The following is a 23,689-nucleotide window of genomic DNA, read 5'->3' as shown; positions in this document are numbered from 1 at the left end:
GACTCTCTCGCTTTCGAGGCTCGTGGCTGGGTTTTATCTAAGAAATGCCGGTTAAACTTTGTATTTAATAGTGTAACCATGACATCTTTAGCAGCGCGGGGAGCAATTTTATACATCAGATTGATGTGCCGCTCTGGAGAAAAGAGTCTCATTTGCCTGTGATAACTCCATTGAAGGTACCTGCAAAGCGTTGCCAGGTAGTCTTGCGCGTTGCTGATGACTGAGCCTTAACGCATAAATACATTTCAAATACAGGGGCAATAGATGTAAGACGACGCAAATGATGAGGGGAGGTAAGAAACAAATTGCGGCTTCGTGACGAGTATCCATGCCTACGTAAACACTGAATCACGAAAATGGTTCAAAGGGGAACACGAGAGCGGTCTTGAAGGCTTTTTGGGCTCTACTATGGGTGTGTGGACATTCGCAGTCCGGTTTCGACTCTGTTCACGTGGCATCATAGGGCATACGTGGACATCTTCACATCCAGGCATTTTACAGCCTAAGCTAAGATTCGTACTAAACTTGGTCCCTCCCAATTCGTTAGCTCCCGGGGAATCGATCCTCTTGAACCGGCGGACTCGGTATTCCTAACCATCTCATTCTTTAAAAGCTTGGCTAGGCTTCAAACAGGTGACTTGTGCAGCAAATACATGTTGAGTAGTCTCCCGTCGATGTGTGTTGTCTGTCTGACCAACCATTTCTATACGCATGCAAAATTATCTTTGTTTCTGGCAATTGTTCGGTCTCTTGAGCAATCGTTAGTCGGTATCCAGCTTTTGGAATACGTTAGTGTGTATTGCGAAACCCCTCATAGCCGCCGGTATAGGACGGCAACGGGAGGGAAGAGCTGGGGAGTTCAATTTGCAAATTCATATCGACCTTCGTTGTGACAATTGTGTCTTTAGGTGGTAATGGGACATGCGACGTTCAACCAGCTATGATGGAAGCTACCGTCACTGGCGTTTAACAGAAGAATTCAAAGTGTTGCCCCATATTTTCAAAGCCGTTACCCTTCTTCAATGAACTTAGGATCTGGACGCCAAATTAGAATGATTGTCTGGACTTGACGCATCCGCGCGACGATGACGATCTTCGACTGCTATGCAGTCCTCACCGAACACCCAATCCGGAAACCGAGCGACTCGCGAGGCTTAGACCCTCGCTGCTGATCAGGTGTCTTACCGCAATGCATGCAAGATGACCCATCGCTAGAGCAAGAACTTGGGGTGGCGCGGGGCATGCACCAGCCACTCGGGTCCGTCGCGTGTCTCTCGTTGATGCAGATACGAAATACGGTCCGGCGCGGGGACCCAATGGCAGGCGGGGCTTTGCGCCGAGTGGGGCCGTGTCTATGACGGTAAAGCCCGCGCGATGATTATGCCCGACTTACCGGCACGTTGCTGGCCTCATTTGATGAGGAAACGACGGAGGAGCATGAGGCTTTTTGAGAGACCTCACGTATGATTATGGGTATATATACTGGGTGGGATTTCCCATTTTGTGGGTGGTAAAGCTGTTGCTCATCATCGCCATCGCAGACTGCATGCACTCGACCTTCAGATATAATCAGTCAAATAAAGTACAGCCTTGCCTTGACGAAGAAGATGAACTTCATGGGCAGAAAAAGCGATGCAAAGGCCGACGACGTCGCCAACATCCCACCTGAGCTCTCGGACCTGCACTGCTTCACAGAGACCGGCGGGGTAATCACCACAAGTACGTCGTTGTCACCACCCTCACTGTTCTCAAGCACATGCTCACTTCCCCTACAGCCATGTTCGACATCCCGGGGTACCGGGTCGTCCGCACGCTCGGCGCGGTCTACGGGCTCTCGGTGCGCAGCCGCAACATCGCGGCGAGCCTGGGCATGGTGATCAAGTCGCTCGCAGGCGGCGAGCTGCGCTGGTTTACCACGATGCTGTACAACTGCCGCAACGACGCGCTGGGCCGGGTGGTGACGGAGTGTAAGCAGCGGGGCGGGAATGCAATCATCTGTCTGCGGTTCGACGCGTCGGACCTGGGCGGGTTTGCGCAGACGTGTGCGTACGGGACGGCGTGCGTGGTGGAGAAGATTCACGAGGAGGCGGCCGTTGCGCCGCAGCTTGCTGATGCGTAGGACGTTCAGTAGGGGGAGGGGGAGGGGATGCGAACAAGAATAGGGGAGGTTGTGGTGAGGTTCAAGTTGGCTTGGCGGGTTGAGATGGTTTCATTTTTGGTGTGATTCTGGGGGATGCGGGTTTTTTGATACCAATGCCACTGTTTGGAGCTTTTTTGGGATTTGATGGTGTGTTTTCTGAGATTGTAGTCAGTCAGCCTGCCCCTTCTACCGCCAATCATCCTGGCGAGCCAGGCAGATGGAAGCCAGCTTCAGTTAATTGTCCACAAAATGTTTGCTCGAAGGTTGGACGAATGTCATCGCACAGTCCCTTCCCGAAGTGATGAATTGGAGGATGAGATTGCATCAAGCCGAAATCCTTCTACAAGGGCCTGCAAGGAGCGATAAGCAGATAAGCGACGGACCCAGGTGGCCGGCTAGCACTGAGTGGGAATGTGACAATTGAAACGGGCCAAGGCCACTCCGCATCCGTGAATAGAGCGTGCCGTTCCATTGGAGAAGGTGTTCCTGGTCTGGGGTCGCTTTTGGGGGCCCTTCCTGCAGCTGTGACAAACTCATTCGCGCACCAAAGTCCAGTCCAGGCCAGCTAAGCTACTTCCATTTCACTGTGGTGCCAGGGGCCTGCCACCTCCCACAGCAAGCACGCACCGCACCCACCATCGCGCAGCAAACACATCCAGCTTCCCATTGTCCTTTGTCTCCAATCCGCCAAACACCTGGGTCAGGTAGTTTGTTTCTCAACTCTGGGCACTGGCACTGCCTTGACTCGGCTCGACACTCGCACGTACATACACATACCAGCCCGTCTCCGTCTCCGTCTTCACCCTTCCGTCTCGTGACCCGCGCTCCGATCCATGTGCCATCGTCGTCTACCCCGATTTCCCAAAGAGGCCTGAAGCCGCCTCGAGACAGCATGCCGTTTCAAGTCACGACCGAATCCAAGTAGTTTCGATCCCATCTCCTCTACCACCTTATCTCTGCTCTCCCTTGGCGCCATCTCGCCGAGATATCAAGTCTCACCATGGCCGCTCCATCCGCCGCCTCCGCCTCTCGTCAACCGACCGACAGCGAGGATCCCAGGATGTCCCACGAATCATCCATCTCGACCGTTTCCACCACGAGCCTCGTCTTCGACCGCCTGCACGAACAGAATGAGAAGCAAACCTACACTTCCTCGTCTGCCTCCCAGAGGCGTCGCGCTCCATCCACCTCCCGTGGCGCATACGCCGACAATCCCGACGACTTCGACGACGAGAATGACCTGAAGGAGTCCGATACCAATGACCTCGAGACGGGGCCGCTGATGGCCCCCGGTGCCGCCGGCATTGTGCGCCGCGTGGGGATGGATCGCGGGCTGAAGAAGGGGCTGTTAATACTGGGCATCGCCTTTCTTTTCGCGTGGGGCACCGCGCTGTTCGTCTTCCTGACGAACAAATCATATCAGCATGGGAGCAAGGTCGACCACGACCCCTCGGCGACGCAGCGCGGTTCCGGGAAGCCGGTGACGCTGGATCAGGTCATGTCCGGCTTCTGGTCGCCATACTCGCACTCGGTCAGCTGGATCGAGGGTCCGAACGGGGAGGACGGGCTGCTGCTGGAACAAGGTGCGCGGGGTAAGGACTACCTCGTCGTGGAGGACATCAGATCTGGCAACAAGGCGGCTGGCCAGGTATCTGCCGACGTCGTTCAGAGCCGCACGCTCATGAAGAACCCATGGATCGAGTACAATGGCCGTCAATTGACGCCCTTCGACGGCCGTCCGAGCAAGGACATGAAGAAGGTCCTCGTCTCGACTGACCGGGAGCACAACTGGCGCCACTCTTTCACTGCGCTGTACTGGATCTTCGACGTTGAGACGCAAACTACCGAGCCACTCGACCCTGATGACGCTTCCGGTCGCGTGCAGCTTGCGACATGGAGCCCTCAAAGCAATGCCATCGTCTTCACCAGGGACAACAACCTCTACCTCAGAGACCTAGCCACGAAGAAGGTCACTCAGATCACCAAGGATGGTGGGCCTGAATACTTCTACGGTATTCCTGACTGGGTGTACGAGGAGGAAGTCTTTGCCGGTAACAGCGCCACCTGGTTCTCCGAGGATGGCAAGTACATTGCCTTCCTGCGCACGAACGAGACGGGTGTCCCTGAGTACCCGCTGCAATACTTCGTCTCAAGACCTAGTGGCAAGAAGAAGCCCGAAGGCGAGGAGACCTACCCGGATGAGAAGCGCATCAAGTACCCTCGCGCAGGCAGTCACAACCCTGTCGTGGACATTCTCTTCTACGACGTGGCCCGCGGCGATGTCTTCTCGGTTGACATCAACGATGCTTTCCCCGACGACGACCGACTAATCAACATGGTTCTCTGGGCTAACCAGAAGGTCTTGATCAAGGAGACCAACCGCGTGAGTGACATTATGCGTGTGGTCCTTGTCGATGTTGTCGCTCGCTCTGCCAAAACTGTCAACACCATTGACGTCGGAAAGATTGACGGCGGGTGGTTTGAGATATCCCACGAAACCCAGTTCATTCCCGCGGACCCTGCCAACGGACGCCCCGAGGACGGCTATGTCGATACGGTTGTTCACGACAATGGTGACCATATCGCGTACTTTTCTCCCATGGACAACCCTGAACCTGTCTACCTTACTTCCGGCCCCTGGGAGGTAGTCAGCGGCCCGTCTGCAATTGATCTGAAGAACAACTTGGTGTATTTCGTTTCCACCAAGGAGTCTTCCATCCAGCGCCACGTCTACAGTGTTTACCTGAACGGCACTGACATGAAGCCCTTTACTGACACCAGCTTCGAGAGCTACTATGACATCTCATTTTCCAGCGGCGCGGGCTTCAGTCTCCTCTCTTACCTCGGCCCCAAGGTTCCCTGGCAAAAGGTCGTCAGCACTCCCAGCAACCCCAACAAGTACGAGCACATAGTAGAGGAGAACAAGGAATTAGCCGAGAACGCTAAGAGATACGAGCTTCCCCTTCTCAAGTACGGCACCATCAAAGTGGATGACGTTGAGCTCAACTACGTCGAGCGCCGCCCTCCGCACTTCAGCGAGAAGAAGAAGTACCCTGTCCTCTTCCACCAGTACTCCGGCCCTGGCTCGCAATCTGTGGCGAAGAAGTTCTCGGTCGACTTCCAGTCGTACGTCGCTTCAGCACTAGGTTACATCGTCGTCACAGTCGATGGCCGCGGCACCGGTTTCATCGGCCGCAAGAACCGCGTACTCGTCCGCGAGAAGCTCGGTCACTGGGAGGCGCACGACCAAATTGCCGCCGCGAAGAACTGGGCGGCTCGGAAGTACGTCGACTCCTCGCGCATCGCCATCTGGGGCTGGAGCTACGGCGGCTTCAACACTCTCAAGACGCTCGAGATGGACGCTGGCCAGACTTTCAGCTACGGTATGGCGGTCGCCCCCGTCACAGACTGGAGGTTCTACGACTCCATTTACACAGAGCGCTACATGCGGACGCCGCAGCTGAACCCGAACGGGTATCAGCAGACGGCCGTCACCAATGTATCTGCTCTCGCTGGCAACGTGCGTTGGTTGATGATGCACGGTGTCGCCGACGATAACGTACACTACCAAAGCACGCTCACGCTTCTCGACAAGCTCAACCTCGAGGGCGTTGAGAATTACGACGTTCATGTGTTCCCTGACAGCGACCATGGCATTTACTTTCACAACGCGAACAAGATTGTCTACGATAGTATGTATCCACCTCCCTGATTATCTTGGTCTACTGTCTTACACGTAATCTAGAACTCAGCAACTGGCTCATCAACGCTTTCAACGGCGAATGGCTCAGGATCACCGATGCGAAGCCCATGACGGAAGCTAAAGAGAAAGAGCGTAGATCAATCTCCGCACCGCTGGAGCTGCACTAATTCACAACATAATCGAAAGACTTGGCGTTTTGGGGTTTGAATTTATTGGAGGTTCACATATTCAGCGCATGCTTAGACGTTGAGCGGAATGAGGCCAGAGACTTTGGCAGACGGCGATGAATTGATGATGGGATTGGCCGTTCCTACTCATATATCTTGGCACCACGTTCTCGTGACATCTCTCTGAAACTCGTCAGGCGGCGAACGCCTGAGGACAGCCTTCGTGGGACAGGTTTGCCTGGCATTCGGCCGGGTCACCCGCCTCTGCCGTTGGCTATCTGCGCTCTGGTGCAAATTGAAGTGATGGGCAAAGCCAAACAATACGTCTAATCCGGCACCATCCCCAGCCGCCTTAAGGCAAACTATCTTAGAACGTTGGCCGGGTTCTCATATGGATGGGCCGCATCGAGACTCTGATCGCAAAGATTGGCAGATACAAGTGGATGGAAATATTTTGCATTTATACTCCCTGTTACACGCACGTCTTGGGATGTCCGCAGAGATATTTCCGTTTTACTTAGGGGATCAATATACTAAACGGACTCAATGACAAGCCGCAAGAGGAAGATGCGGTAAGGCGTTGTGTTATGTGCTTCGGGGGACGAGGGAAGAGTGGGTGGCGGTACAGCGTGAGACTGAAGTCTAGAGACAGATGAGGATGAGAGGATTGATCATCATCAGTGCGAATTGAAGAAGCTGAAATCGGCGGACAAGGAATGTCGTTAATGAAGCTGGAGCTCCTGCCGATAGACGATGCTGAAGCAGCTAGCCGTATCGGCAACGTCATTTTCTCCGTCTTGCTACTGCTGTTACAGTTTGACTCAGACTTACCTTAGGTGTGTAACTTGTTCCCACCTGTAAAAGTGCCCAGTTCTTAGATTGTCGACCCGCGAAGCTGTCATCGGACTCACAACGCGCAACAAAGCCCGAGGTTGTGGAGTTCACTTAAACCCCGGCTGGCTTTGGTTCGAACGCGAGTCGTGGTTGTGACTACTGGGAAGATCATGATCCCAAGGGCGCTAGACTCGCGATCCGAGGCAAGAATGGTTACCTTGCAATTTTATGGAATCTTCTTCCGCTTGAGGTCAGAGTGATTAGGATGTCTGCTGGTATATCACAGATACAGACAGTATTCTAAGCAGTCAACACTACCTACAGTTCTCTACCCCTTGCTAACATCAACATTGCCAAAGGCACTTTGCAAGGAGGGAATTGTGACATTAATATAAGATCACGCTGGTGGTTTCAACAGAATTACTTGGGTATCTCCCAAATCGTTACACACAACACAAGGGACGGAACCTGCAATTTAGGAATCAGAGTAATTCAGAAGGTTCAAGAGCCGCAGGTTCAGTTAAGCTTTCAGATTTAATCTAGATGACACTCGGTTCATCGCAACTCTCGGAGCAGCTAGTTTCGCAGCCTCACCGGCGAACTTAAACCTGATTCAAGCGCTGTGGCCTTTGCCTTGCTCTCTTCAGCTCACTACAGCAATATTCGCCGCGCCTTTCGATGTCTATAAGACAGCTCCGTTGTCTACTTCAGCGACAAGCAGAGCTCATCAAATTCTTTCGTTAATCACCATATCAGAGTCAAAGCCAGTCTCCCACTCACGATGCGTTTCTCTTCTTTTTATGCTGTTATCGCAGCTTGCATGGTCTCCATGGCTGTGGCTACGCCAACACCTGCGGGCAGCGATCCACCGCCCAAGTGCCCAGTTAGTATCCAATTACCACATCGACGATGTAGCCGCTGACAGAGTAGTAGCCCGGTTTTCACTGTCTAGAGCCTGGTCCTGAGGGCACTTGCACCGACTGCCGACCAGGTTAATATAGCGTTCGGAGCAGTATTCAGGACAATGCCGATAAAGTTTAGCATAGACTTCGCTACTGGAAATAAATTCGGGCATTCATCCTGAAGCCAGTTGCGACACAAGTATTGGATTGTAATCTCATGTCTGTCTTGCTTATCCTTTGTGCTGGAGGAAAATAAGTGATCACGTCTGACCATCTTAGCTTGAATCATAGTGTGCGAGCAGTCGAAGAACTCAAAGTCGAGACAGACAGTTTGCAAGATATACCTACTACACCATGTACGTAGAAGATTTGTACAACTATGTCAGGTTGATACTGTCACAATTGGCACCTGCGAATCAAGTTTGTATGGGATAAGGATTTTTATGGTTTGCAAACATTCTCGAACTTTGCCAGGTATTCATTAGGAATTCATTAAGCTGCCTGACTCCAAGGAATTATACGGTGTTCAAAGAGACGAATCTGGAGAAAGGAGCTCAACCGATAAATTTGTTAGAGGGAGCGGCGGCGGGTACTATGTAGGACGAGGAGAGCCCAAATTCGCTGAGTCTCGCAGTGTTTGAGTTACCGATGATAGGCTCGAACCACTCATGGTGGATAAATAGTACGCGTTATTTAGGGTATGCGGGCAAGAATCGTTGCAGAGCGCAAGAAGATGCCAAAAAGGGACAGAGTGAGTGCTTCCAGTGCGAGGGCGGATGCTTTGTTCCCCACAGTTGACGACACGAAGGCTGCCATCTAGCTGATGGATGTATGCTCTCAAAGTTGAAGACTTGAATTCTCAACCGATCATTCTTGTTGAGAGAGTTGACACTGTCGACTTGTCAGATTTTAAAGTAGACCGCCGTTGGAGTCCGAAACGCTGTGCTGGTCCAGCACGCACGTCTATCCCAACAAGAAGTGACTGACTATCATCTATAAATACCAAATATGTCTATCGGTCGGATTTCTTGATTGAAAAATTCAATTTTCGTCGATTTCGGGGTGCCTCTTGATAGTCTACACCGCCGAACAGTCGTCCGGAAACCTAGACATCATCTGGTTTTCTACTCCTAAGTTATCCACTGGAAGCTACGCAATGTCTGAGAATGCATCAGTGCCAAGCGGGAATAATCTCAGGAAAGACCTGTTGGTGGACGAAACAGAGAAACAAGAGATGCTTTAAATGAGCGGTGAGTCTGCTCCGACCAGCCGGCTTCCTTAAACGCAGTCTGGCAGAGCTCTCGATATCTACTGGAAGACACTGGGAACAATCAGTATTATCCAATGAGTAACATTCTCATCAGAGAAAACACATTCAGAAGTCAAAGCTGGCCTTTATATTATAATGTATGAAGGAACGCGTTAGATCAGGATTCAGGCTGCACTATTAGCGCATGGAACTAAACCCGCCTCTGCAAGTTGCCATCAAATCGTACACGTATAAATGTGTATGAATTGAATGAATCAAATATGAAGGCAGAATAGATTCGATGCGAATATCGTTGTTGTCAGGTTTGAGTGAGTGGCTGAGATCCAAATTCATGCCAGCATGCATGGCACTAGGGACCGTCAAATTACTTTTTAATCCGCCGAAGGCGTCTAAGCAAAGCCCACACTAATTACACAATTGTATTCTCTGTCATCCTAAGTTGAAACTTTCTGAATACTCCAAGAGGTGAAAAGGTGATAACAGATGCCTCGTATACATCAAGAGGGACTTCCCGCCAAGAAAGCTGGGAAGGAAAATCGCGATCAACGAAAAAAGCGTCTCTTGTTTTCATTCCTGTCCATTGGTTGCCGTCAAAGTCTCAACTACCCAACGCAACCGTTGCCTTTTGACTCGTTCCCTCAGGCGAGCAGTCAGGGTCTTCTGTGCCATAAATTACACATTGTTTTCCTCTCCACAACTTATGCTCACCGGCAATCAAACGATGGTGATATACTTTCGATTTGCTAGCTATCTTCTATTAAGCGAGCAAACTGTCTTCATGTCTCCAGTTTCATTCTGCACGAGAATCCAACAAACAAACAACCCCAATTCCTACTCTCCTTCCGAATGGCCATGAATAATCCCAGGACCGACCAAGACGGACGACAGAAACGCAAGAAAGAACCATCGAAACACGCCCTGGCTCAGCTCATGTCTTTTTGAACTCTTCGCTCCGCTGTCGGTGCTAGCAGTGACTTCCTTATTAAAGGCCACTTCATAGCACCGAAGAGAAACAATAGGTATGCTACTGCATTGAGGAAGAACGCAGCCTCTCGACTTTGATGCAGAATTTATACTCGCCAAAAAATTACACTTCCGCTGCCTCCGCAAAAAGATCTGCAAAAGAAGAGCCCAAGCCTGGCAAAACCCCGTTCCTATGGCCAGTTGATACAAACGAGACTGCTTCGCTGGCCTGATGAACTTCGAGCGGCACCTAGCCTTGTGTATGAATGATCACACTGGCACTCTTCGTTGACGGCCAAGCCGAATGAGGAGTTCCTGATGGTGTGTATGGACGAGAGCCCATCTAGCGCTAGGAGAGTAGTCTGTCGCGAAAAAAAAAATCTCATACCCTTAGTTTACTCAAAACCCCTGATCCAAGGAGTATTCCGAAATAAGAACAAGTAATGAGGAAAACCATCAACGGACGAGGATGAGTAAAACGGGAGCCATCATCGAGATAACAGTAGGGCAAACGGCGGTGACAGGGCGGACCCTTAATCGGAGATGCCCAAACGATCAATATCCTAAAGCTAGTGTTGCTCGTAGCCACTGTTATATTTAGGATCAACCCAGCACCACATGCTATGCACTTATTGTATCACGCACTGGGGAACATCATGTCGTAAGAAAACCAACATCAATAGACTATCATACAGTTTTGGGCGCGAGCTCTTTCTCCAGGCTCGCACTGCCTCTGAATCGATAATGGTGAGTCTAGGTCGTGTGTGCAAATAACAAAATTTGCACCCCTCAATTTCCCCCGCGTAAAAGTCATCCGCCTGCCTGAAAAGCTCATCCGTCCAGAGAGCAAAGAAGATACGATTACAGGGAACCCTCGGTTAACACAACGCCTCCGCCCGCGTTCATAGAATTTTTGACACTGGGTACATTGGCCCGAGTGTGTGATATCCCCTACTGCCCATGAGATTAGGCATCGGCATGTTGGAGACTGGTCGCTGCAGCGTGTACTGCTGCTGCTGAGGTACATATGTCCAAGTCGTAGCGGGCACTCTCATCTAGAATCCAAAGCCGGTGGGCTGGGGAGCGAATCCGTTCGTTTGGCCATATGGCGCGGGAGAGCCACCGCCCATGCCGCCGGGGCCGGCAGTGATCATGAGGCGGTTGCCGCCGAGGATAGGGGTGTTGTCCTCGTCCTTCTCCTTCTCCTTCTCCTTGCTCTTGCGGGCCTCGTTGTCGGCCTTGAGGGTCGCAAGCTCCTTCGTCTGCTGGCACAGCATGTTGATCATGTAGGGCATAGCGAAGTCGGTAAGACCGTGGCGCCAGGAGATCTCCAGTACCAAATCGGGACGGATGAGGTCGTAGCAAGCATAGAGCATGCCGACGTAGCACTCGCGGCTGCCAATGTCGACGAACTGAAATCATGGTTAGCGCTGGGTAACTTGGACGGGACAGGAATACTTACGTAGCGGAGCAAGTCCTCCACAACATCGTTCTTGCCAGAGATGGCGGAAGTCTCGATGGCATCCTTGAACAGCTTGTCCTGCTTGGAGAGAGCGATGGACTTCTCCCAACGCTTGTTCTTGCGGTAGATGCTGGCGGCGATCTGGCGGAAGAAGATCAGGTCGTGCTTCTCAAGACGAGCGGCGAGCTCAACGGGATCGTAGTTGTCATAGTTCTCAACTGAGTCGCGTAGCGTCTTGTAGTCCTCTTCCTCAATCAACAGGTCGTTGATGGCGTTGTTCACCGTGCGCTTGTTTTGAGACTGGACGTTAACCAAGAAAGGCTTGATGAGCGGCAGGTTGTCGCTCTTCTCGAACATCTTGACCACACGGTTGACGTCGATACGGGGAGTAAGAGCCTGGAGAAGGTCCGTGAGCAGGGACGGGTGCTGCTCGAGGTAGAAGTTGATGGCGCGGTAGTAAATCTCCAGGTTGGCAACCTTGACAACGATCTCCTTGAACTGCTGGTGCTCCCAAGAGTTCTCGGGGCGCTCAATAACGGCAAGGGCGGCGTTGTCAAACTCATCGTAGTGGTAGTAGCAGAAGACCAGCTCGGGCCAGAGGTTGGCTTCCTCGCAGGCACGAATAATCTTGGGCAGGTTCATTCTGCTCCAGAAGAGCTTGAGGTGTTCCATGAGACGCTCGGGGTGGTACTTGGACAGAGCGATACCAAGCTCGGTGAACATACCCATGTGGGCACGCTCGAGACCCAGGCCCTGCTCCAAGAGGCCAATCAGCTCGTCGAAGTAGCCATTGCGCTCGTACTGCTTAACGAGTGTCTGGAGCTGCTCAGCGTCGACGATCAGGTTGAGACCGCAAATCTGGGCAAGACGGAACTCCTTCTTCTCAACGCAGGCCTCGTGAACCTGCTTCCAGACCTTAATGTTGTTGGCCTTGCGAGCGCACTCGACGGCAGCCTGGTACTCCTCAAGGTGAACGAGCGTCGTGGCCAGCTTAGCCCAGTTGGAGATGCTGGTGAAGAAGATCTTGGAAGCCTGGTAGAGACCCTCCTCGTAAGCCTTGTCTCCAGATTCCTCGATGTTGGCAACGTTGGTGCCGCGGAGGAAGTCTTCCAACTCGCCAAGCTCGTCCATGCGGGCATAGCAGAAGGCGAGAGCGGTGTCAATGGCGGGCTCGCGCAAGGTCTTTCTGGCCATGCGCAGGTACTTGACGAGATCCTCGTCCTTGCCGGCACGGACAGCAGTCTCGATGACCTCTTCGTAGTTCTTGGGGTCCTCGGCCTTAATGTACGACTCAATAGAGTCGCTCACGCGGAGACCGTCGAGCTGGGCCTTGGCAACCTTGCTCCAGACCTCGGGCAGGTCAACCTCCTCGGCGTAGGCTTGAGCGCGGTCGATGCTGACGACATTCTCGACGAGGACGTTGACAGCAGCGGTCTTGTCGCCGGTCTTCTTAAAGATCTCGAAAGCCTCCTCGTGGAGGCCGACGTCGATACAGGCGGACGCGATGTCGGGCGCGCTGAAGTTGTCGAGGCGGTGTATGTAGTCCATAACCTTACCCTTATCCGCCTTGGCAGCCGTGAACAGCAGCAAGTTTTGGAGGTTCGCGTTGTCACTGAACGGCGATGGCTCAAGGACGATCTTCTCAAGAAGCTCAATAAGCTCAAGAGGAAGGTCGCAAGCAAGGAAGGCGGCGACAGCCTCAGACACCTTGGCAGGGTCGGTAGACTCGGGAACAGCAGTGGCGTTGACCTGGTCGATAACCGAGCGACGGTGAATGTTGTTCTCGCTGAGCACGAAAGTCCAGAGCTCGCGGTCGGCACGCTCGAGCAGGTAGCGGGCCTGGTTGCGGTACATGCCGTTCTCGTTGGTGATGTTGACGAGCTCAAGGTCGTTCTGGCCCTTGGAGTACGCGATGAAGGCCAAGTTGGGGTCACGCTTCTCGCAGTACTTACCAACGACCAGGGTGTCATACTGGTCGTTCTCCTTCAGGAACTTCTCAGGGTTGTTGTTGGAGTCGATGTAAATCTTGGCGAGGGCGTTGTAAACAGCCTGTTGCTGGTTGCCAGCAGCAAGGGTGGCCTCGAGGAAAGGCAGAAGCAGCTTGAGGCGGTTGCGGGTCTCAACCTCAGACACGAGCTCGTCAATGGGGATCGAGGCAGGGTTGACGGTAGAGAGAAGGTTCTTGATGATGCTCTCATCACAGTCAACATCCAAGAGACCACCGATGACGGCAGGGGTTCGGCTGGGGTTCACACGCTGAACGTAGGTCTCAATGGACTTGAACTGCTGCTGTTGGTAGAGGTACAGCACCAAGTCGTGGACGAAGTTGAAGCGATCGCACACAATGATGAGAGGAAGCTGCTCCTGAAGCTTGGCCTCCTTGAGGAAGTTCTTGACCTTCTCGGCGTTGTAGTAGTTGCTGTCGCGGCAAATGCGCTCAACCTCGTTGAACTGACCCATCTTGGTGGCAGCCTCGATGTACTTGAAGTGAACATCGGGGTCCTCGGACAGGTTGACGATACTGCCCAGGTAGTAGAAAAGACCCTCGGCAGTCTTGTACTTCTCGAAAAGGTCGATCAGCTTGACAGGGCCAAGCAAGTCGGAGTACTTGGTGGCGACTTGGACGACAGACTGAAGGTTCTGGCGAATGTTGTGCTTCATCATAGCGTCCAAGCAGTCCAGAGACTGCTCAACGGACAGCTTGCCGAAGAAGCCAGTCAACCAATCCAGGTTGAAGTTGGGAGTAGCCGCAATGTTGACAACAACACGCTTGACGGCCGCGGGGTCCTCGTAGAGCTCCAGGGCCTTCTGAGCCAAGCCGGCCTGCTCGCAGAGGGTCGCAATCCTGGTCTTGTCGAAGTGAGAGAACATGTCGTTTCCAAGAATAGCGTCGGCAACCTGAGGGGCGTTCATCAGGTTCATCTCCAGCAGACGGGTCTGGAGGTGGCCCTGGTCGGGCCTGTTGTCCTTGAGGGCATCCAACAGGAAGGCAGTCGCCTGCTGAATCATGCCCTGGGACTGGAAAATATCGACAACCCTCTCGATGTCGACCAAGGAGCCGCCCTCGTTGTTCGCCAGGGCAGTGGCAAACTCGGCACCCTTCTCAGGGTTGACACGGACAATGTGTTGCAGAAGCTGCACGTAATCAGGCTGGTAGCCGACCTGCGCTGTGTAAGGCAGGATCTTCTCGAATTGACCTGTCTCGGCAAAACCAGCAACGACCTTGTGGGCGATGTTGGCCTTGAGGTACATGGTAAGAGCCATGTTCAGATCATGAGGTCGCACGAGATCACCCAGTCTCTCAGAAGCCGTCAGCTTGCCCTCCTTTTGCCACTTCTCCAGCAAGTTAAGACGGTTCTGCGCGAGAACAGGCTGCGCGAGCTCGATGGACTCGTGCTCGTTGAGAGCGCCCTTGTCCAAGAGGAGACCGAAGTACTGCAGAACGAACGACATCTGGCCCGGCTGTTGCGGCAGGGACTTGAAGCGCTCGATCGTCTCGGCGGTTCTAAGGAACTGGCGGGGAGAGTTGGCCGCGACCTTGGCAGCCTCCATGAACTGACCACTGTTGAACAACTGCTCGAATTGGCGGGCGTACAAATTATCAGCACCGGGGAGGCCAGCTCGTGATGCCATCTTGATAGCCATGTCGGTGTTGGCTGGGTTCTGGAGAAGGTAGGGGATGACATTGGCGTCGTCAATCGAGACGAAGAGCACTTGACCCTTGCGGTTGATGCCGACAATACCACGAGACTCGGTGTCGGGGCAGGTAGTGAAGATCGTGTCGCTGGAGATACGGTTCATGAAGATGCAGGCGGCGGTCTCGAGATCGTAAACGTGGATAAATCCGTACTTGGTGACCATAAAGATGACACCGTACTTTTGCGATACCTGCATGGCGACGGGGAAGTCGCTGACGGCTTCGGGAGGGAAGAAGATGTCGACAGCCTTCTTTTGGAAAACGGGGTTCGATTCGGCGTGGTCGACCTCGACGATGTGCAGCTTAGCTCCGGTTGCTGTCCTTACCGCGAAGGTGAAAAGCTTGGTGTCAGCAGGAGCACCTTCCAGGCGGATGGTACCGAAAGCAGCAGCATGACCCTCGATGGCTTGGCTGATACCGCGGTCCTTGGAGTACAGCTGCATGGCGCCAACAACGCGACCCTGCTGTTGGGAGATACCGACAACGACCATCCACTTGCCCTCGGCGTTCGTTCGGTAGTTGATGATTTGGCAGCCCTGCAAACTCAATGATTAGCTTGTGTATTTGCGAAGAGGGGTTCAAAGAGTCCCGAAGACGCACGTTGAGGTTCGCGTTACGCTTGAAAACCTCGACGGGCGAAGCTTGGGAAGCGTCGTAGACATCCCAGTGGTAGACTGCGGAATCTGTGACCAAGCCCAACGAGGTGTCGCTGATCCACTTCCAGTACTGGACATCCTCGTTCATGGTCGTTGACTTGAGCTTCTGCTTCTTCTCGAGGTCGAAGATCTGGAGTGTTCTTGATTGCGCCTTGAGAGCGATGACTTGCTTGGTCCAGTGCATGATGGCACTGTCGGCCTTGATAGGGCGTCGTGTCACATTGTTGCCGTTCTTGAGGTCGACGATGACGACTTCGGGCTGGGCAGCTTCATTCTTCTTTTCACGAATACAGACGTAGGAATCTGACTCGAGTGTCTGGAGGGAACAGCATTAGCAAGAGTGATGCAATTGGAGATGCGGGTGAGGCGGGATGGGCGGAAGCGACGTACGCAGGAGTTGAAGCCGATCGACGCATCCTCAACGCCGGCCGTCTGGAGCTGGATCAGCTCCTGGAACTTGATGGGTAGAGGCGCCATGATGGCGGTATGTGTTGCAAGAATGCAAAATCGTGACGGCGGAGCTAGATGTCGTCTGCTCGCAGTGGTGGATTAGGGTGATAATCGGGGGTCGCGGGAATTGGTGACAGGCGACGTGGTGTCGTGTAGAAAGGAGAAGTGGGAAGGAGCTGGGGGGGGTGGATAGCTTCCTTGCAGCCCGGAATGAATGCGCGAAAGGCAATTAATACAGGGAAACAAAGAGCGAAAACAGGAGGAGATGGGAAAGACGAGTGGTGATGCACCTCGCAGTGGTGACAAGCTGGAGGGCAAACGGTGATGGTTTGTTTGGGTGGTGGTGGTGGAGGAGGGAATGGGAAGGATGGACACGGGATACGTAGTGCGTGAGAGAACTTGGCCTTGGGTCACTGGGCTAGCCACGACAGGTGGAAGTTTGGAGATTATTTTGGGCAGGACGTAACCTGGCCTTGCCTGCTGGCTGGCATGGCGCTGGCCCGGCCGTCGGTTCCTCCCAGGTTCTGTGCTGTCCAGTCACCACTCGCTGTTGCGCACTGGGCCTGACTTCGCGACAGCCAATCGAATTTGCTGTTTGACGTTTGCTGTCCACTCTTTAATGCAGCCGGGTGCTGATGCTGCTGTCGCTGATGCCAGCTGCTCCTGTCGTTCCTTGCTCTCTGCAGCCAATTGAGACCTGCGTGGCCCGTGCTTGCCTCTGCGGGATTGTCTCTGTCACGTGGCAATTTTGATGAGGTGGCCGCTTTCACCAGGCAGCTTGTTTCCGGAATGATGTTTGGCCGCATGCGGGATGACATAAGCAGGCATGGACGTTTCTCCTGGATTGACGCCGGATCCACGCCGGATCCCGCTTCAGGGACCCAACCGGGGCCGGCTGGATACTTCTCCAGAGCAATTTGCTTCGATGCTTGGTAGGCTTGAAATTGGATGGATCTCATGGTTTAATACTCTGTGCTATGCTGTTGAAAAGGGGAAGCAACACCGCTTTCGCCCTTTCGTATGTTCCCTCTTCCTGGACCGAGACAAATGTATGTGGCACGGTCCGAGAAAGGATCGAGCATCTGCCCGAACGATCCGAAAAAGCTCACTTCCAGCCTCTTTCTTCGGTGTAGTAATACATCGCATTGGCCAAGAAGCTCATTGCCAAATATGATCAACCTTCGATCATGTCGCAACTCAAGAAGGAGTACCTATCCTAACCACCACAGACGACCATACATCTCCGTCCTCAGGCGCAAATGGTCACAACCCTCGTACCAAAAACAGCTCAAACCTATTAGATGGTGAAGATCTGAGCCTTTCCCTCGGGAAGCGGGTCTCGGTAAGTGACGTAGTCAACGCCAGCGGGCATGTTGTGGATCTTCTTGTTCACACCTTCCTGCGCTAAGGTATTGTCAGTAGCCGGGACGATAACGAAGGCAATATGGAGATGAAATGCTGACTTACCAGGGATAACTTGGTTGAGGCGTCGACCCGTGGCCATGGTCTTCATCATCTGGGCCTGGACATCTCTTGCGAAGAAGTTGTGATTCTTGACCATGAAGACGTAGTGGTCGACAACCTTTACCCATTCCTTGGGGTCCTTTCCACAGTGCTCGTCGAAAGCTACGGAGCAGGAGACGGACGACGACTGGGCTCCTACCATCCATCCATGAAGGCAAGGCTTGACCGCGGCCTGAGCGAAGACGTTGACAAGGTCCTTGTAGTAGTCGCGGGACGGAGCGTCGCGGACAAAATTGTAGAGCTGTCCAACATGAGCCGCTCTGAGGGCTCCACGGTCGGCAAGAAGCACCTGTCGGAGACGGAGGCAAATGGCGCGGTTGAAGCGCTCCATGCATTTAAGCTTCAAGTAGTCCGACTGACGGTAGGCAATGATGGAGTCGCGGATGATTGCATGGGTCGTGTGAATTAGCTCGTCGGGGTGTTGTGGGAACGTTCCGGTCATGAGGAAAGACATCATGAGGCCAAAGGCGCCAATCTCCTTCGGGGCGATGATGAACTTTCGCTCGACAGCCTCCTTCAAGCCGGCGTTAAAAGCAGTCGCAAAGTAGCCGAAGTTCTCCGCCAAGATTGTGCGTGAAATGGAGAATTCGCAACTACTTTTGCCATCCCCGACCGAGATTGTCACGAGTTCAGGGTTGAACGGGAACCAGTGCCTCGATAATCCGTTAGTAGGTAGTCGCACTGACAGAATAGGATGTGATGCTCACTCGAGCCAGCGGTGGGAGCCAACATAATCCTCCTCATGATAGCCAGGAGCGGTCTGTGATGAAGATTGATCGTGAGATAGATTGCCAGAAGTCGAGGGAATTTTACTTGCCTTGACGTCGAAAACAGCCTCAGTAATGACAAAATCGTCCTTCTGAGCCTTCACCATTTGGAAGGAGGGAGGGTGCTTGAGACCGAGAGTGAGGCCCTCGACGGCGTCGGCTGGGTCGTTCGTCTCCCAAGGATCACCAGACATCGTGCTTGCTCAGTAATGGTGTTGAGTGAAGCTTGTGGTCGGGCGTGGAAGGTACGAGGAGGGTGGAAGGTATGTGCGAGAGATTGCACCTGAAGTTCAAAAAAAGGACGTCGGGGGAAAAGTTTGGGGTGAAGTGGGAGACAGAGGCGGCTCGAGAGGAAGGAGCGCTCTACAGTCAAACCCGACGCCCTTTCCGTCCGAGGCAGGAAACAAAAAGTGCTGTGCCATTGTCGCTGTCTTTACGAGCACCTGTGCCCTCGCCCCTGATCCTCGTTTCCCTTCGCCAAGTGAAGCCCAGCATTGGATTTTCCCATTCAGAGCTGGCGAACCGCGTATGTCTTTTCTTGTTTAGATACTCTTTCCTGTCTTTCGCAAAATCTTCCTTAGATTCAGACCTGGTCTCGCGCAAAGTCAGAAGTCTATGCGATGCCCTAGGAAACACACACTGCTTTCCTTGACATAGGCGCTCTACCGCGGGAGGAACCCATATGAAATCAGCACCCTTTTCGAACCGATCAACAGCAATGCCGTCCGCATCGTCACATTGAATAGTACCGCCTCCACCCAAACGCAAGACTTTTTACATGAGCAATCTCCAAGCACCGAGCAACAGCGCCGCGAAACCAGTGCAAACACCCATCAGCCACTGCAGCGTCTGGAACTTGACCTGCTCCAGCTTCTCCCTCAGCGCCGCCACCTCCTGCTCGATCTTGGTCTCCGTCTCCTTGATCTTGAGCTCCTGCCCGACAGCCTCCTCACGGATGCGGCCCTTCTCCAAGTTAAGGTCGAGGCGGACGCTAGCCTGGGTGCGCCCGATCTCGTCGCGCAGGCGCGAGCTCAGCTTCGCGATGTCGTTGGACAGGCGCTCGTGCGATGCGCGGGTGGTGTTTGACTCGGTGCTATCGGCGGACAGGAGTTCGGAGCGCAGCTTGGCGAAGTCGACTTTCTGGGTGTAGGTGGCCTTGGCGGCGTCTTCGCGGAGGACCATGGTTCGGGTGAGGTTCTGGATACTTTTGGCACGTTAGTTTCGGCTGCCTCGAGATCATGGGCGAGGAATTGTGTGTTACCTCTCCTGGATTACGTCGTTGAGGACCTTCATCATGGCCTCGGCTTGCTCTTCCGTGAAACCATCGGACTTGAGCCGCTGTACAAACTTCAGGGTGTCGAAGTGGTGGTCACGTTGCCTCGCGGGCGTCGCGTGGAAAGATCTCCTTATAGCAGGGTTCTCGAGGATTGAGGGAGTGGTGCTGGCGGTATTGCTGGAGCGGCATCGCGGGGATCGGGTTGCGCCGTGGAGGGCATTCGGCTGGCTATGCAGCTGTCGGCGAGAGCTCGGATGGCATCCCGATCCCGAGAGGGGTCTCAGGGCCTGAGCAGCTGTCGCAGGACCAGTCCAGCTGAGTCTCGGGAGCAAAAATCTTGGAACGGCGTCAACCGCTAATGCTGCTGGTCTGGCCATCTCGGTTTATCCGTGGGTGTTGTGTTGTGACAAAAACCTAAGGGGGATGAGGGAGAGTGAGACTCATCTCAGAGGGCAGGAAATGGATATGGTCGCCGACAGCGAGTGACGGCATGTCGTTACAGGCGACCCACTGCCTAACTGCACCTTGCCGAAGACCGGCCGCGGGTGTCAGCGACAGAAGGCGCAGGGGCCGATTGGACCCTTCCCGTTTGAAAGGGCAGGTGGTCCCGCCCGCCTGGGTCACTTGGGTCGGCGACGGTCGCCTTAGCACGTGTGCCTGAGGCATCCACACGAAAAAATCTCGTCGCGGCTACAAAAGTTGGTCCGCGCTGCGCAACCTTTGCTTGTTTTCTTCTTCTCTTCTTCATATTATTGAACAACGCAAAAAATCACATTCATGTTCTCGTGATTCTTTCTGGTGAGAGGTTCGCTTGTACGAGCCCAGGACCACTGGATACGGAGATCGAAATGGAGAAGGAATCGAACAATCTTGGGTGCGGTGCTCCTATGCCTTCGGGCAAGTGAGGAGGAGCGCAATGATTGAACGTACATATTTTCGACCACGCGCAGTATTTGTGCGCGTGTATGGTCTGCCACGATGCGAATTTTCCATCTGTGAAGTGTATCCTGGCTTATTATGAGTGTAGGCATCGTAGTCTTGCCTTGCCTCACTGCGTGCCTCGTGCAGAGGATCCCAGATCTCATATCTCGTGCCGGGATGTGATCGTGCGAATCTCGCCCTCGGTCTCAGGTACTGACGCCATGTCGCCGTTTGCCTGACGATAGATCAAGAACTCACGTCCTGCTTACCGACTGAGACGATTCCCATCCTCCCGTTTGGTTCGAGGCGTGCGCGTCGTCACGCTGTGAAAATGTTCAGCCTCATCCCCTGCCGAGCCTGCAGCCTGTGAACTTCGAAGCTGGTGGAGACCTGCCCGCCATCTGGTCGACCGATGACGAGAGGTCTATGGCGAATAAGTCGATGAGACTGGGATCACGATGTCTGAAGCCTTCACGAGCCATTACGGCCGGCTCCCGTCGCGCCTTTCAATTTTGCGTATGGGTCACGCCACTAAAAGCCATCAAACATGCGGAATCCTCAACATTCCTGTATTACACGACGAGGACAAGCGTCCCAGCGGGTTCCGTTCAATGCACGAATTCTCCTTGCGAGACTTGGCATCGACTGAAAAACCCGACCACTAAAATACATGGGTGAAAGAAAGGGCGGCTCCTTCTGCCAAGAGAAGCGCCGCCATCGATGCAAGAAACAAGTGACCACCCACGTCCCACCGGCGGCAAGTAGCCACCTAAAGAAGAAGAACAAGAAGATAATGGCGAAGGAAAGTGTCTGTATGTGGTGGTCGTGCATTATTTTGGTTATTGGTTTTATTTTCACCCAAGTTCTTATGGCGTCCCCTACTATGACGCCCTGACCTTCAAATATCGCACAAGAGAAAGAGAAAAGCCTGGTCGAAGTCGACCGACGGTTTGAGACAAAGCTGTCGAAACTTGTTAGCGAGTGGCATGTCGTTGGTAAAGCAGAGAGATCGCATACCTCATCACCAGGCCGTCGTGACAGGCACAACCCTGCCCTCCTGCTCAGCCCTCTTCCAGCACGGCTGCCCAGGCTTCGTGCACCACGGGTCCGCAACCGCAACAGGGTTCGGCATGGCCTTCGCAACAGGAGCAGGCGCCGGAACAGGCTGGCGCTTCTCCATAGCCTCGACCGCGCGCTTCCAGCAAGGCTGGCCGGGCTTCGTGCACCAGGGCGCAGCTTCCGCGACAGGGTTGGGAGCGGGCATGGCGATGGGGGCCGGCTCGGGCTGGGCCTCGCGCCGTAGCATCTCGTCCATGACGTCCTCCACGGTGCGCTTCCAGCACGGTTGGCCCGGTTTGGTGCACCAGGGTTCCGGCTCCGCGACGGGGTTGGGGGCGGGCTTTGCGACGGGAGCGGGCTCGGGCTGGGCTGCGCGCCTGACGGCTTCTAGCATGGCGTCCTCGACGGCGCGTTTCCAGCAGGGCTGGCCGGGTTTGGTGCACCACGGCTCGGGCTCGGCAACGGGGTTTGGCGCCGGCTTGGCAACGGGTTCAGGGAGGGCTTCGCGTCTGTCCATAGCCTCGACGGCACGCTTCCAGCATGGCTGTCCGGGCTTGGTACACCACGGGTCTGCTTCGGCGACTGGGTTGGGGGCGGGTTTGGCGACGGGGTCCGGGAGAGCGATGGCCTGGACGGCGGCGGCTGCCACGAGGATGGTCGTAAGGAACTGCATGATGATGGTGGTAACTGTGGATGAGCAGAAGAGGAGAGAAGAGAAGAAGCGTTGAAGGGTTAGACTTGGGAGTGAAAAGACTGAATGATGGTCGGTAGGCTCGTTGGAATTAAGTTATCGTCTCTTGTCTGCTCTTTGAGGATGAGCTGGAACGAGTGAAGACAGAAAGGGAGAATACATGACGCCTCAGTATAACAGTGTCTTTATAGAGATTTCAAAGGCTAAGATTCGAGTTCTTTCGCAATGTTCAACTCCCAAGCCGAATGCAGTCGTCCCAGCAATCCGTTGATAGCCACCCGAGGCAGCCCTTGGCTCTGGGCCAATTCTCGAGCCTCGGCGCCGCCCGGATGGTGAGGGCAAACATCGCCTCAGACACTAGCGAAGTTGACCTCTTGAAAGAGCGATATTCATCTGTCTTGGACCATTACTGGTCAATGGCAGACGCGGGCGTTGGGGGTGGAAACCCCTGCATACCGAAGAGTGGGAGACCAATCGGCTTGGCGGCATCCAACGACGCAGGTGCCTCTCTGCGACTATTGCTTGCATTGAACTATTGCACAATAGGGGAGGATATGGAAACGAAGGAGACTCGGACCTTGCATTGTTGGTTGAAAGTGGTCTGGGCCTGCTTTCCTTGCATCTAGCTGCTGCAAAAAATCAGGCTCCTGCTTTCGATTGGCAAAGAAACCATCAGAAACGAGAACCTACCTGTTGGTTTGCGGGGTACAGGGGACAAGGGTCACTCATGATGGCCGCTCGAGCCGGTTAGAATTTGGAGCAAACATGTTCCTTGGCATTTGATATCAACGGTCGAGACTCTAGAGGGGCTTTCTAGGCATTGCGTGATGTCTGCTGGGCCTATCACAAAGATGTCTGCCGTACTCATCTCTCACGTGGCCAGGAGTGGTTGTGTAATGGGCTTGAGAGATGACACGCAAACAAGCCACTTAGATCACCATGAGGAGTTCAACTGCGTGATCAAACGGCTTGAATCATCCAGATTATTGAAAACAGCCAACCAAATTACTGTTGTCATCGGAAAAGTCGGCTCAAGACGCCGGACTCTCGGTGAAACCTTGGTCTAACCCAATTGCACCCCAGGCTCTTCAGTCCGAGAATAAATCGTACCCTGCAAAGAACTTGCTTAAAATTCAAGGCCCATGCCTACGGGACTTTTAGGGACTCGGGCTCGAAGAGTACGATCCGCTCCAAGAAGGAACCATGA

At 53.8% G+C, this 23,689-nt stretch overlaps 6 protein-coding genes across 6 annotated transcripts; 2 read left to right on the top strand and 4 right to left on the bottom strand.

The window, feature by feature from the left end:
• Positions 1 to 1,607: 1,607 nt before the first annotated feature.
• Positions 1,608 to 2,119, top strand: COL26b_009103 (uncharacterized protein; the record flags this gene model as incomplete). The annotated part of the gene is made up of 2 exons (XM_053181844.1): positions 1,608 to 1,719; positions 1,776 to 2,119. 2 exons carry the CDS (start codon positions 1,608 to 1,610, stop codon positions 2,117 to 2,119), a joined length of 456 nt encoding a protein of 151 aa, XP_053034178.1.
• A 1,021-nt stretch (positions 2,120 to 3,140) lies between these two features.
• Positions 3,141 to 6,010, top strand: COL26b_009102 (uncharacterized protein; the record flags this gene model as incomplete). The annotated part of the gene is made up of 2 exons (XM_053181843.1): positions 3,141 to 5,832; positions 5,886 to 6,010. 2 exons carry the CDS (start codon positions 3,141 to 3,143, stop codon positions 6,008 to 6,010), a joined length of 2,817 nt encoding a protein of 938 aa, XP_053034177.1.
• Positions 6,011 to 11,034: 5,024 nt separating this feature from the next.
• COL26b_009101 (uncharacterized protein) lies at positions 11,035 to 16,271 on the bottom strand (the record flags this gene model as incomplete). Its single annotated transcript, XM_053181842.1, has 4 exons — positions 11,035 to 11,391; positions 11,442 to 15,674; positions 15,739 to 16,110; positions 16,185 to 16,271. 4 exons carry the CDS (start codon positions 16,269 to 16,271, stop codon positions 11,035 to 11,037), a joined length of 5,049 nt encoding a protein of 1,682 aa, XP_053034176.1.
• A 1,270-nt stretch (positions 16,272 to 17,541) lies between these two features.
• COL26b_009100 (uncharacterized protein) lies at positions 17,542 to 18,729 on the bottom strand (the record flags this gene model as incomplete). Its single annotated transcript, XM_053181841.1, has 3 exons — positions 17,542 to 17,648; positions 17,712 to 18,421; positions 18,476 to 18,729. 3 exons carry the CDS (start codon positions 18,727 to 18,729, stop codon positions 17,542 to 17,544), a joined length of 1,071 nt encoding a protein of 356 aa, XP_053034175.1.
• A 580-nt stretch (positions 18,730 to 19,309) lies between these two features.
• COL26b_009099 (uncharacterized protein) lies at positions 19,310 to 19,717 on the bottom strand (the record flags this gene model as incomplete). Its single annotated transcript, XM_053181840.1, has 1 exon — positions 19,310 to 19,717. The coding sequence occupies one exon, from the start codon at positions 19,715 to 19,717 to the stop codon at positions 19,310 to 19,312; it is 408 nt and encodes a 135-aa protein (XP_053034174.1).
• Positions 19,718 to 21,753: 2,036 nt separating this feature from the next.
• Positions 21,754 to 22,464, bottom strand: COL26b_009098 (uncharacterized protein; the record flags this gene model as incomplete). The annotated part of the gene is made up of 1 exon (XM_053181839.1): positions 21,754 to 22,464. The coding sequence occupies one exon, from the start codon at positions 22,462 to 22,464 to the stop codon at positions 21,754 to 21,756; it is 711 nt and encodes a 236-aa protein (XP_053034173.1).
• Between the last annotated feature and the right edge of the window lie 1,225 nt (positions 22,465 to 23,689).

This window comes from Colletotrichum chrysophilum (assembly GCF_026319265.1).
Source record: "Colletotrichum chrysophilum strain AFK26 chromosome Unknown scaffold_85, whole genome shotgun sequence".
In the NCBI taxonomy this organism is placed as follows: Eukaryota; Fungi; Ascomycota; class Sordariomycetes; order Glomerellales; family Glomerellaceae; genus Colletotrichum; species Colletotrichum chrysophilum.
This window is presented reverse-complemented; position numbering and strand designations above follow the sequence as displayed.